The 15,191-nt window shown below is 40.1% G+C and overlaps 1 protein-coding gene across 2 annotated transcripts in view; it reads left to right on the forward strand.

Moving 5' to 3' along the window:
- Window positions 1–15,191, forward strand: part of esamb (endothelial cell adhesion molecule b) — a 56,974-nt gene that overhangs the window by 37,176 nt on the left and 4,607 nt on the right. Inside the window, exons 2-5 of one of the 2 annotated variants that reach the window (XM_039792069.1) lie at window positions 8,163–8,308; window positions 9,638–9,839; window positions 10,273–10,428; window positions 11,301–11,345. In XM_039792069.1, coding sequence (XP_039648003.1) covers window positions 8,163–8,308; window positions 9,638–9,839; window positions 10,273–10,428; window positions 11,301–11,345 — 549 coding nt within the window. The remainder of the gene's footprint in view (window positions 1–8,162; window positions 8,309–9,637; window positions 9,840–10,272; window positions 10,429–11,300; window positions 11,346–15,191) is intronic. The other variant, XM_039792074.1, reaches the window with a different exon arrangement.

The following is a 15,191-nucleotide window of genomic DNA, read 5'->3' on the forward strand; positions in this document are numbered from 1 at the left end:
CCAAAACAAGTTCCTTCCCGAGGCTACTTGCAGCGGCACCGTGCTTTGTCTGGCGCTTGATAATTGATTCAAGCTGTAATGCCAAACCTTTGTAGCTTTTCTTTGTTTTAGTGTTGCAAATAACATACATTTTTGGCTCTTTATGAAAAAGAAAAAACAAACCATTTCACGAAGTCAGCTTTTTCTTTTTTCTTTTTTTTTAATGGAATAAATGATCAATTTCTTTTAAAAAGTAATCCACGGATGAATCTACATGGATAAGGAAAACAAGCATCTGCAGCTTGCCTCTGCCATTCACAAATGAAGGGAATTGAAGATATACCAATTAACGTAGAACTATGGGTCATAGAATTTGACATATTTCAAGTGATTTCAGCTGACTGAAAATTAGACATGTTAAGGAAATAAATGTAACTTCAAAGTTGTGACTTCTACAGCATCATTTGGACACTTGAGTGTCCAAGTGCATCCAGCCAGCTGTCCAGACCTTTAACCTCCAGACCCTGTTGCTTGAGATCCATCAGTTAATTTACCTCAGCAGGCCCACCCCCATTGTATCGTGGGGTAGAGGTGTAAATGGAGGATAAGCTGAGCATCAGCTAAAGCTTTAGCTTTCTCTCATGTGAGGGACTTGCATGAGACAAAGACATGGGTGGAAGCAGAGATTACTCAGGGAGATAGTGGGGCTGGTTAAAGAGGATCAGTTTATCTTCACACAGGCCTTCGTGGCTCCTCGAGGGCTTTGAGAGAGGGACTGACTTTTTATCCTTCTGTTGATCACAACAACATTGCATGTATTTGAGTAATAAACGATAGCCTACACCTCTTTGTTTATTGTTTAGATACATCTGCTCAGCCTGGTTTTCAAAATCACATTTACACAACAGTTAGTCTACATGCACGACGTTCCACTTCCAGGGTTGCTCCATTGCCGACGAAAATTCTGCCGGATTTCACTCATTTAGTCTGGATATCTGTTACCTTAGGCTTTATTTGTGTTGATTTTAAACTCCGGTGGATTTATGAGAACTATGGTTAACCTTTTCTCAGATTTCTGCAGGGTAAATCGTGACAGCTAGACGATCTGTCCAATCTGAGTTTTCTGTTGTACGACTAAAACAACCTTTTAAACGTACACATTTCCGCCAAAACAAGTTCCTTCCTGCAGTGCCGGCGTTGCTCCGTACGTAGGTAAGTGCCGCCCAGCACGATTGTGATTGGTTGGTTGAAAGAAATGCCAAGAAACCCGAGCATGTTTTTCTCCCATCCCGGGATGATGTGTGGACTAGCCAGACCCTCCTCCGCAGCGCTGTGGAGGAAGGTCTGGCAATGCCAGACTACACAACAGTTAACCTGTGTTGCTTCAGTTTGCACTTTTATAAAGGGCAGTGGTGAACTAAAGGTTAGAGATGCGAGCTTGTGACCGGGAAGTTGTCGGTTCAATTCCTAGACCGACAGGAATGTGGAACTGTGTGAATGTGATCAGGGCATTCCTGCAAAAGAGGCTGCCTCTCAGTGAACCTTCCCTGAATAAATTAAGGTTAAATAAATTATTCATAAATAATAAATGTTGAGTCTAACCCCTAGACTCCAATATGCATCTAAAACAGCCACAAATCTTTGATCTGTGTCTTTCATAACTTCACTCAACCATGTACCTATTGTGTACATGGTTTCTACTGTGAGCACAAATATCCAGGAAAAATGACCATAACAAAATCTGCGAGTCAGATAGGCAAAATGTTCCGCTTCTGAGACGCTCCCGGTGTGGTATGACGCATGGCGGACGATTGGACAGAACCGGAATGCGGCACATCCGTGCCTGGTGGAATTTCAGGATTATATTCAGAGATTTTGGTGATATGATTTCCTCTGTGGTTTTTATCTATAATCATATCATTATTATATCAGTATATATTCTGGTGTTCACTCTTTACATATGTACTAGACTTGCTGCTATTAATCATACAGTGTCACTTTACCTAACTTGTCACTTAGGCCTACCTTGTAACTTTGTCTTTAATTGCTCTTGCGTAGTTGATTTCTTATTTACGTCTACTTATTTACTATATACTTCGTATTTTCTATTTTATCTTCTCTATTTATCTGTACTTATTTCTGTCACCTGAATTTTTCCCTTTGGGGATCAATAAGAGCTTATCTGATAAGGAGTTTTATCATATGAATGTGCTGCCCCCTATGGACGACTCAAGGTATCACAACATCACATTTTATCTCTTAATTGTGCCCTGGCTCACACATGCATGACAGGGTTGACTCTTCTTTGATTAGTCTGTGCAGGTCTGCAAGTCCGGCGTCCCCGCCATCTTAATTGCTGTTGCAGCTGAGACTGCCAATATCTCACAGCCAGGATGCCCTGCAGGAAAACACAACAAAAAAACACTGTTTATTCTGAAGAGAAGAATCCAATTAGCAGATATAAAGCGTGGCTAGGCTGAAAGATCGCCTTTGGCAAAATGTAATTAGGACAGAGTTTACTGAGGCTACATAGTATCATATCTGCATCCCCTTTATTGGCAGCTTTTCCTGATTTTTTTTTTTTTTTTTTTGCCTTTTGTGAAGGATTTAGATTGACTCCATACCCGTATCCACATCTTCAACGGCCTCTATCTGTCTGTGTCTGCAGCCAAACACACACACACACACATCCCAGATGGAGACAGCCACGGATTAGTGAAGATTTTCCTTCATTTAATAAACAATTGAATGACACAGTTTTGAGGATAAACCCTCAAAGAAGCACAAGAATAGTCTGGAGTGGGGAGAGACTACAGGGCATTATCCTACTTCATCATGGAATATCATACAGAATTACTGTCCGCATCCCTCGCTCCATTTACATGAAGAAGCATAGTCTCATCAACCTACAGAAAAACCTGATCCATACTGATCGTGTCTCCGGTACGCAATGCATATTAATCAACATCCAATACCTGCATAGCACTTAATAGCATTATTCAAGGAGAGAGATTTCCTGTCCACACAATCACAGCCTCATCCTAAAGAGGCCTTTTTCTCAGTGTTGGTACATCATTGTTACAGCGGTTCACAGCACTCAGAATAGCTGGTGAAAATGAAATCGTAACACTAACCGGATTTGTGAGGGAAAGCTATGTTTCAAATCTGAAAAAAAGAGATGGGGCTGCTGCTGTACATTATGAATTAAAAAACGGGCTGATAAGTTGACGGCTGCAGGAACAATGGTGATGATAAAGATATGAATCGTGAAGCATGTCCGATAGGTGGCCTTTCTGCTAGATACTGACATGAGGAAATGTTAGATATGAAGACATGCTTTAGGATTTATTTTTTTTGGGGGGGGGGGTTGTTATGTCTGACAATACACACCACAGGGCCTGACATCTTTTCATGTGTTGATGATAAAAGCACTGCCATGGATTCTTCTGTGGGTGGAATACGCCTGGGTATCGTTGAAAATTCTTCGATACCAAATACTGACTTTCATACCAGTTCCTGAACAGTGCTTCGTTTGATGCCAATTTAATAAAATCCATTTTAAAGGTGCTCTAAGCGATGTTGGGAGACTCTTGTTGACGTTCAAAGTATTTTCAAACAAAACGAGACTAGCTCGCCCCTCCCTCCTCCTCATCCCGTCCCCTCCCCCTCCCTTCCTTGCTTCAGCGAACTAACCCCCCCCACCCCCCATCCTTCTTGTCAGTTATTGGCTGAACGCTGGAACACGTTATGTTTTTGTGGTCCAGGTTGCCCACTTTGTTTTTGTTGGGCTGTCTACAGAGACCGCAGGGTTTTTTTTACAGTGTGTTCAGGGGACAGGCAGCTCGCGGATAGTGAGGAGAGGTTTGCTGTATGTGACAAAAAATGTTGTAGCCTAAAACGTGTGATATCGCTTAGAGTACCTGTGTATTATGGCCCAAACATCCACCCTGACCTCCCTCCGTGGTCCGCAGCGTTCTTATACATGAGCAGCCAATGCTGTGCATACAGCAATAAATATGTTTAATACATATGACTTACAGTGCTTTACTTTTTGTAGCTACATGTATATGAGAACAGCCTGTCATACGGGTTAGAAAATACTACGAAAAACATGTGAAAAGACTATAAACTCTGTAGTACTCTCTGAATAGACAAGGGATTTTTTGCTGGAGTCATCCTTAAAGTGATGGTTTAATTTAGAGTAATTTACCCTAGGGTCCTTTGCACCATGACCTCGAGCCAAACACCCCCCCAGAAGCTTTTTTCACCTGGGTCTAACATTGGGCGAGTTAGCTGAATAGCTTAGCGCATGGCTAATGGACCCACGTTTGTATCTCTTAAATGACCCCACTAATAATGCCCGAAATGATACCAAAGGTCTACACTAGTGTGTATATATAGGTTATGCACTCATAAAACGATGGATTGGAAAGTTTGTAAGTACACCAGAAGTTTATGTAAATAACACTTGCCTGCTGGCTTCTGCTCTCTGCTGTTGTTGCTGCTATGAGACGAGTGCTTAGGGATGTCTACAAATTACAACACCGAAAAGAGATGCAACAAAAATATTTTTTAATTTAACTTATTTTTTAAAGTAAATGCTGTAATATAACTAGCAGGAGACAAGTAATAAATGAGGTAAGTTTGGAGACATTACCTTATTTAATCATTAAATTAATACATATTTTTGTTGTATCTCTTTTCGGTGTAGTAATTTGTAGACAGCCCTAAGCACGTCTAACTGCAGGTAGCAACAACAACAGCAGAGAGCAGAAGAGAGCAGGCAAGTGTTCATAAACTTCTGGTATACCCAACCCAAACCATCGTTTTATGAGTGCATAACCTATTTGTACTAGTGTAGACCTTTGGTATCATTTCGGGCCTTATTAGTGGGGTCATTTATCGAGATACAAACATGGGTCCATTAACCCCTGCGGCTAAGCTATTCAGCGCGCTAAGCTAACCTCAATATTAGACCCAGGTGAAAAAGCTTCTGGAGAGGAATATTTATTTCGAAGGATGGTAACAGAACATCGAACCATCACTTTAACATACCCCTCCCCAACTATATAAATGTGATGTTACTACTAACGTTAGAGAGCATAGCTTCAGTGTCGTTTCATTTGCCCCCTCTGTGAGCAAGAGAGTTTGTTACGTTCACTCAGCCTCTTATTCACTTCAATTGGAGACCAACAATTTACCAGTTTCAGTGCGATCTTCTTGCAGATTTAACTTTTGATGAGCTGTGTTTGGAAAGCGAGAAGTTGTTGTTCACCGTCCCATCACCTTGTTTTGTACAATTTTACACGACTAGACTACATAAAACAGCATTACTCCTAAACACTGTTTGTAGCCAGTGATGACGCTGCAAAAAAACAAAAGTGGAACCATAATGACATCCCAATTTTGGGTCAGAGTGCGGGGCAATATTGTTATAAGGGAAGACAAATTAGACTTTTTCTACAGACTCTTTAAAGAAAACACAGTGAAAGTTTATAATTCAGTGTCTACTGTATAATTTGTAAATTTTCCTATTTTTATTTTTTTTATTTTGTGCCATTGAATGTGTATATTTTGCTCACATGCTGGATGTCTCGTTTTAATTTTGTAAAGTGGAATCCACAAATGGCTCAGCAGACCTGGCATGGCATGAATGATTAAATGTAAAGCTAAGCGATCTGCTAATCATAATTTAGAGAATGTAAATGCAGTTGCCATGATGATGATGATGGTGATGATAGTGAATGCAGTGACAGCGGCGTTGTCGGCGGAGGGGACCATGTGTCAGATCATATCCATGTCCATCTGAGCTCTGTTGCTCACGTGAGGTGAGAGGATTGTGCCTGGGATTGTTTAGGGATTAGTCAGTGGGATTTACCAGATTGAGAAATTAAGGGACAGGAGCGCCGCAGCGGCAGGGTCACATTGTCCCGAGAGGAATAAGAAAGAACTGCAGCAACACTATAAGCCAAAAAATGAGTCCTTTCTGCCTTAAAAACTCATACACATACACACTTTTCTTCTCTCCATCTGTACGCGGCCCCAGCCCAGCGGCCCACCACCAATCACCTAATTCTCCTGCCTCTGCATGCTTTCAGTCTAGAAAAGAAGGAAGGCGTGTCTGGCTGAACAGATGTGGAGATTTCAGCTGCCGGTCTATGGATCATAACACTCTCTCTGTATTCTCCTCTATCTAAATATTCACTCTGTCTATCCGTTTGAGCACACGAGGGACACTTTTCACATTGTTTTCTGCCATAGAAGGATTTATTGGCAGAAATATATATTTTTTGTGTGTAAGGTTTTTTTTTTTTTTTTTTTTTTTTTTTAAATCAATCTTCAAACTGGAGACAGAAGTGGACACCGACTGCTGGGATCAGTTGATCCAGCTTCCGCTGTCTGGTTCAGGTGACTGGGCACCCTGTGAGTTGGACATCTTTAATATCTTGTGTTCTTCCATTTAATCCTCCATTTTATGCTAAGGTTTCTTATGTAAAAAATGATATTAAGCATTTTCTTGGCATTTGCTTGTACTATCGTTCACCCAAATTATATCTTTCTTCACTTAGAAAATTAAATATGCTATGTTGAGCTTTACTTCTGTCTGGAAAATAATTGAGAATTAAGTTGTTTTGCAACCTGAATGATATATGCAGACCGGTATAGTGTTCTGGAAAAGCAATACTGTAAAACTATAATAGTACATCTTTGAAGTCATAAGGAAATTACCAGCTAAAGCACGACATGTGGAAGCTGAGACTGATTACTGTACATTGAAAATATATATTTTTTTTTAGATAAACAGAAGGATAAGGTTATGGAACGTCCAACCATTTATAACCATATTGGATTATCTGTAAAATGCATTGAACAGGATGATGAGAATGTCAGCTATGTACTTTATAATGTGATCATCTGATTCCAATGTAGCTTTATTCAACTTTACAACTGGAGCACATGTCTTCAGTTAGCTTTTGCCTGCTGCCATATAATAAGATTGCCTGGCTTCAGTTGGATTTCAAAGTCAAAGCATGTTTGAGATTGACTGATCCTGAGGCTCTTGGTGATTATAAAGATTATAAAGGAGCATAACAGATCAGATTAGCTTATGTCACGGTTATGAAATGCAACTTGATGACAGAATCTACTGAAAATGTGTGTTGGGTTATTGTTTTTCCCCAATTCACAATTTAAAAAAAAAGATTTCATGTTCTGTCTACCAGCAAGGAAGACATCACATCACAGCAGGAAGTTACAAAGACATAAGTTAGCAGGGTGAACTTTCTTGTGATTCATTTTGTTGGGTTAGCAATATTGTTTTTATTGTCTCATAGGAAAAAACATACACATAACACACTTTTTTAAATATTGAGATAATCAAATAACACTTTAAACACAATTACCGAAACTTCCCTTGATTAAGCTCCTCAAGCATACAGTAAGGAAACTGAATATCTTTGGATTTTGGTCTGACAAAAGAAGAGGTTTGTAGATGTCACATTTGGCTTTTGGAAGTGGTAATCGTTTCTGACATTAAATATTGAGAAAATTAACAGCAGGTTAATTCATATTTAAAATATTATTTGCAGCCCTGCAAAAAATAGATTCAATCCAACATGGGAGCTGGCATGCAAAGGGAAAAACAAATTCAAATGAACACAAACAAGCATGACAATACTAAAAGTTATCATGAGGAATCTCCATAGTGGCACCGGCCTGCCTTAAAGATGCAGTAGGTAAGTCTTATAAAACTAACTTTCTGTCATATTTGCTGAAACTGATCCTATGTTCCAGTAGAACTACATGAATTATGTAATATAAAAGAAATACAGCTCCTCTGGCACCACCTACAGCCTGTAGTGCAATTGGCAAAATTCGTTTTACTGTTGGTGAGTAAAGTTAACATTGTGTTAGTGTTTAGTTATTGAAAATGTTGTCTGACATGCCGGCAGTTCTGTCAAACTCCCTTGTGTGGGAGGGGCTTAGGAGACGGTTTGGGCTGCAGCAGAAAGGGGGGAGGGACTGAGAAGTTGTCCATGTTCAAATTTGTTGGCAAAGTCCTGGATCTTCACAATCTTACCTACAGCAGCTTTAAGTCATGATGACAACAAAAACTGCTGTCTCTGCTACATTCCATTAGTGAATAACCGTTTCCTGTGTTGTTGTTGTTATTGTTTTTCCAGGTGACACCAGGAAGTTGGAGATCCCCAGAGGAGAGATGGAGGCGGTCAGGGGCCAGATGGTGGTGTTACACGCCTGGTATAGCCCCAACTCAGACATTTCCAAAAACCCTGTCGTTTGGCACTTCACGGGTAAAGAAACCAAGCAGGTGAGAAGGTCAAAGTGTCGACCTAAAACGATCTGCCCTATAGTTGACCCTGCTCTGACCTCTAGTGGAGTAGACGTTTAGAAGAAAGAAAAGCCTCTTCAAAGGGATTAAAATGAAGTACCGTGTGTCTTCTGATCCTCCTACTACTATAGTGGAAGAGTAATCTCTACAAACCAAAATATTAGGGCTGAAACAATGTATGGGCAACTATTTTTAAATCGATTTAAAGCGACATTGTGTAACATTGGATTTTGTTTTTGGCGATTCGGTGTCAGCAAGCAGCAAAAACCACACGACAAGACAACTTTACTTTACTAACAGCCAAACATCGAGCCACAACACAAGACACAGCATACCATGATGTGCGTAGAGGCTGCTGAACCCGGTTCTGTTGCCCGCTCGTCCAGTTCTGGCTCGACATCGGCACTCCCTGCTAGCAGGTTAACTGTGATCAGCATATCTGTTTTACCATTTTCTGCCATATTTTAGATGGATTAATCAAGAAAATAATTGCCAGATAAATACCTAAAGAAAACGATTGTTGGTTGCAGCCCTGCAAAATATAGAAAACCTATTTAAGTTACCTTTCGTCGTACTATATCAATTAAAAGTGTATTTCAGGAATTCTTTTTCAAGAACAAGTTGTAGGCCTAAATAACATTTGAATTTTATGCGAAAGGAAAGAGCCTTTTTTGTATTGCATGACTGTATATGCTAAGAAACCCATCTGTTGATATGTAAAACGATCTGTGGAGATTAGGATTATTGCGAACACCACTGCTGATGTCTAAATCTTAGTGGAAGGAGAGATGGGCGTTATTAACAAAAGGATGGCACTAATAACATTTCATCTCTACTTTATACAGCACCTCCTATATGTGCCATGAACTGATGATGAAACTGTACATATCTGCACATGGGGTGTGTGTGTGTGTGTGTCAGGGTGTGTGTGTGTCAGATCTTTGCATGATTAATATAATCTAAACAGTTAATGATGCCTGCCCGATGCCTGCGAGCTTATCTCAAACGGGAAATCTGCCTAAAATTCAACATCCACCATCTGTACATGTCAGGATAATCTTTATGAATGACGTTGATTTCTGTTATATGGTTAATCTGCACATCTTAATATGGCCGCAGAAAATAATAATAAAAATAATTTCACTCGAATGACCAGAGAGAAAAGTCTGTCGTACCTTAATTTTCGAAATATGTTGTATCTCCTACAGAGATACAACACAGACTCTGAGATGTATGAGTATTCATAATTAGCGGTGTAATGATAATGCTGTGCTCAGTGTTTCCAATGGACGTGTTTTCTCTGTTTAGGTGATAAGCTTTAGCTCAGGCGAGGTCGGTTATGGCCAGAACGAGTTCACCAAAAGAGTGGGCTTCAGCGCGGCCATGCCCTCAGCCAACCTGTCCATCTACATCAACAACACCCAGGAGTCTGACTCTGGGGCCTACTTATGCACTGTCATCATCCCTGGAAGTCCTGTCCTTTTGGGTAACATACACCTTAATGTCAAAGGTAATGGACCACAGCGTCAGGGGAATTTCAATGGTTAGATTTAATCAGAGCAGCCTGTTGACGCTTACACATTTTCTTTGGATTTGGAAATTCGGACCAAGTGAATGCTGAACATAATTTGAAGGATTTCAGATCAGTCTGTTTAAAGTCATATATTTACATGTCTATGAGTACACACTGTCCAAATAAAAATCATCAGAGGTTTAGGGATTCACTTGGCTCTGAGGTCATCGTGTCCTCCTCCAGCAGCAGATGGAAACATTGTGGGATCATAACATTTACTTATTGTTATGCAATATGGCTACTGCTCCAAAAAATCTCCACTTTGTTTGCAGTGGATTAAAGCCTAATGTACAAGTTCAATAAAGGGCAATTGATCCTGTATTTTTATCTGAACTTATAACACTGTCTGCCTGTCTGTCTATTTCTGCAGTCCCTCCTTCTCCCCCAGTGTGCACAATGACAGGGAACCCAGTGGTGAAGGGCAACGTGACACTGAGCTGTAGGTCCAGTCATGGAAAGCCCGTCCCTCAGTACAAATGGACCAAGTCGGCACCTATGTCTGAGGTCTTCTTCTCACCAATGCAGAGTGAGTATTTTCTCAGCACATGACGAGGATGTTAATTGGTATATTTAAACGGTCAGTGGCCTGTGGGCTTTACTTTTGCTGATGGATGCTCCAGATGCACCACAGAGGAAGAAGATCCTCAATCGTGCCATAACATGCAGCATGAAATCCTCTTTACAGATTGAGACAACTCAAACCACAACATACTCCACTCAGAGCACTGCCCATGCAAGAGAAACGGTGAAAAAATGCATTTGTGCCTGCTGTGCTTTCTATATGCTGCTATTGTTGCATTATTTTGTTGATGTTTATATCCAAATGGTGCTGCAGAGAAATCACCATCTGTTTCTGAACAACAGGACTTAGGACGAGTTATTAGGTATTGACTTAACTGCTCTGATCTTTGGCCCTCATCTCTTTATAGCAGAAAAGTCCTCAGACTCATAATATGAAAACTACTTCCTCTGATTGTGTTTTGACCCAGGGTTTTGTAGTGCTGTATGCACACTCATGCCTACGTCACATGTGTATCTGCATCCTCTTACATGCCATTAACACTCAAACCCATTTTTTTAATTTTTTTTTTTATCAGTCCTGATGTATGCTCTCTGTCACTTGAACTCTGCTATCACTGCTTATCTCTTTCAGCAATCTCTCTCTGCTTATCCTCTCTCTGCACTCTTCATTTTCTGTTTCTGTTGACCTCGGTGCCTAATCTAACAAGCCCCATGTCATTACTTGATCAACCCCTCTAAGAGGCATAAGTTGGATTTGGGACTTCCCTCCACCCCCTCGCCATCAGTTTGTACCACTCCTTTGCTTCCTCTCATTCATGCTCTCTCTCTCTCTCTCTGCCATCTTTTCTTCTGCAAAAAAAACAAAAAACAAAACAGAATGGAGAGCCTGCCCCCAGCCCATGCTTGTCCTTGGGTTCATGGGTAAGGGTTTTCACTCATACATTTTCCACTCGTTCCCCCAACTCCAATCCCACCTCACCTGCAAACCGTGACATCCCGAGGAGTCAATCCTCGAATCACAGCCATTAAGATGTAGGACAAGCTTTGAAAGAAAACAAATCAACCCAATTTGTATGAATGCTTATAGGATTATGTTTCAGAAATGATTACCATCAAAAAGAAAAAGCTTAGCAAAGGTGTCAAGCCAGGTCATAATCCCACTCAACCTTATAAATTCACATTCTCCTTGGACACTCAATGATTGAATCGTCAAACAATATTAAACTCTCGAGGCATAGCAGTAGTTTGTCCTCACTGTAATTGTATTGTTTCATATTGGAATATTTTACTGAATATATCCATAATCAGAATTTTTAATATGAGACATATATTTCCATTTTGTAAAAGAAGGGTTGGATTTGTTCTTTAAATCTTTGTAATATGTGTGATGTGTTAGATTTAGCTGTCATCCTAAAGCATTCATGTTTTAAACAATCTTTTTTAACCAAGGACATAATCACAGTTTAGAGTCCATTGGGCTGGAATGATGATTGAATTGACTGTAATAATGATTCAAAGGAATGGTTTGACATTTTGGGAAAAATTTCCTGCTTACTGTCTTAAATTAGATTATCAATACTCATGATCTATCAACTATACAGTTAGCTACAACGAGAAGCCAGTTAGCAAGCAGAACTCTGGCTCTGTCCAAAGGTAACAAGATTCACCTGCCAGCAGCTTGAATTAGCTCACTATTTTACACATTACAGCTTCTTTGTCAGATTTGTACAAAAGCAGAGGGTTTAACAGGTTTTAATTAGCTAACCTAGCCAGTGATAAGTTTTAAGGATTCTGGTAGGCACATTTTGTTACCATTAGACAGTCAAGCTAAGCTAGCGGTTTCAGCTCGCCAGTTAAAACCTGTAAAACCACATGTTTTTACGCTTTTTTGTACCAATCAAACAAACAAGAACTAAATTAGTTAGCTTTAAAAGGTAGGCTATTGGTCGGCGGGTTAGGGTCAGACAGAGCCAAGCTAGCTAGCTGTTGTTTTTGGAAACGCTCTAATCTGCATGACAAAGGACCACTTTCACAGTCATTGGCAGGAGCACAGCTTGTTGTTTACGGCAGTTTGATTGGCTTTTCCTCCATCTGCGTTCCGTGTAGGTCCGCCCTACTATGCCTCTGATTGGCTAGTTCTCTTTGCCTTCTTTACAGAATGCGGCACGAAGGAAAAAAATTACACTGCCTGAACTGGCATGGTAGATGATGGCAGGCTTAATGCTGATATGGCACACTGATTAACTACAACATTTTAAAATGGCATATTAAAAGGTTGCCGACCCCTGCTTTAGTATGACAAAACAAGTAATTTTGAGGCATCTGTTTTGGTGTAATCATTAGTAGCAGACCAATCCTTAGCAACACTTTACAATATAAAACAGTGGCATGTGAATGGAGGCAATGCATAAATTCATAAGAAAAATGGTGAATGAATAGACAGATGTGTCCTATACTGTGTGTGTGTGTGTATGTGTGTATGCATACATACATACATACAAATATTTCTTATACTTCTTTTATATATTTTTTTCCAATCCCATCTATTAGTCCTGTGAGAGAAAATTAATGGCAATGAGTAAATTACACTAATTGGTACTGCATTAGTTTTCTGATTCTGTGTGTGTTTTAAATTAATTGTGATAATCCACTGCAGCTTGGACGATGTAATGTGAGGTGGCAAATTATACTGTGAACTTCATATATAAATCACGTGTCATGTGTCATGGATTTGACAAATGCTGCTTGGTGACCTTGCAGCGATGGCAGCATTATGTGAGTGATGCCCCTGTCTTGATATGAGGCAGCACGTTATGTGAGTGATGCCCCTGTCTTGATATGAGGCAGCACCTTCTGTAACCTCAGATCTGCTGCTGGGATCCGATCACTGTTCAGGCTTGAACTCGCTCCAAGCTTCGAGTCAGTTGATGTTCTGCTTATCTGTTACAATTGGGTTTGGTTCTTCACTGTGGGTTTTCAAGCCAGGGTATTAAATAATCAGAAAGGGATAAGTGCATATCACATTCATTTATTTGGCACCAACGTTTCTTTTGATTTTCTGAGGCATGCTTTTTATACTTTACAATAAAAGCTACAATCTGTTAAGGAATACCAGCCATTCTTACTTTCACATTTAATCATTTTAGTGTGTGTATAGATGTTTTGAGTCATGTGATGACATGTACTCACATTCACCAGACCAACAGATAGGTTATGCTTCAGCAGCAAACTATAACAGATCATTTCAGACTTTTCCATCCAGTTACACTTGTTTTAGTTAACTAAAATCTAAAGTTAGAGACCGATTTACTGTACTTCTACTCTTGGCAGACACTTAAGGAGCGGGATCCCACAAAACAGATACACACCCACTCATTTCTTTACGTTGCCCCCACGAAAGCAAAACCACATCAGATGAAGACATGCTGCAATGTGACGTCTAAGATTGGATTTCAGAGGATTTGTTGTGATTAGTCCCTCATAAAACTTGTTTATTTTTCTACAGCATTTTAAAGCCAGATGTGCTAAGAGGAACAGACAGTCTTGAATGGAAATACCCAGTTATGAAAGCACTGAGAGGGATGCACACCAACTTACTGCTGTGTCATAACCTTGGTGTGAGGAAAATATTAATACAAGAATTGCTGACAAACCTCATTATGTAGCAAGACCGCAGAATCCTCTGCGGAGCCGTCTGCTGCGGGATTGTGCCAATAGTGGATTAAATTCGGGATTATGAGTGGGAATCAGTAACTAATCATTACTCACTACCATGATATGTTGCTCACAACGATGGTGTCATGGTACAGATACACAATACATCAGTATACACTACCGGTCAAAAGTTTTAGAACACCCCAATTTTTTATTGAAATTTTAGCAGTTCAAGTCCAATGAATAGCTTGAAATGCTACAAAGGTAAGTGGTGAACTGCCTGAAGTTGAAAAAAAAAAGGTTACCCAAAACTGAAAAATAATGTACATTTCAGAATTTTACAAAAAGGCCTTTTTCGGGGAACAAGATGTAAAGCTAACAAAGTTAATAAAGTTAACGTAAAGCTGTTCTGCAGCAATGGAGGTTGATCAAGCTTTTAAAGTTGGTGCTACCAATTCCCATAGGTGTTCCAACTGGTCTGGATTACTTACAACCCCCTCTGTTTGTATAAAAGTATTGTTGGAACACACTGTGGTACCATACCCTCGTGAGCATTATTTGAACAGTATTGTACTGCAGAAAGTAGTATGTTGCTATACAAATGGCGGGAAAAAGCCAATTAACAATGGAAGAGAGACAGACCATCATAACACTTAAGAATGTTGGTCTTTCCTACAGAGAAATTGCGAAGAAAGTCAAGGTGTCAGTGAGTACAGTATTCTTCACCTTCAAAAGGCACTTAGAAACTGGGGGAAACTCTGACAGGAAGAGGTCTGGCAGACCCAAAGCCACAACAGAATCAGAAGACAAGTTTCTGAGAGTCAACAGCTTGCGTGATAGGCGGCTCACAGGACAACAGCTTCAAGCACAGCTTAATAGTGGTCGTAATAAGCAAGTCTCAGTTTCAACTGTAAAGCGAAGACTTCGAGCTGCAGGTATGATAGGTGGAGTTGCAGCAAGAAAGCCATTGCTAAGACGTCAGAATAAGAAAAAGAGGCTTGCCTGGGCCAAGAAACATCGTCAATGGACTACTGAAGACTGGAAGAAGGTGTTATGGACTGATGAATCAAAATGAAATCTTTGAAATCTTCGGTTCATCACGCAGGATTTTTG

The sequence above is a fragment of the Perca fluviatilis genome, chromosome 2 (assembly GCF_010015445.1).
Source record: "Perca fluviatilis chromosome 2, GENO_Pfluv_1.0, whole genome shotgun sequence".
In the NCBI taxonomy this organism is placed as follows: Eukaryota; Metazoa; Chordata; class Actinopteri; order Perciformes; family Percidae; genus Perca; species Perca fluviatilis.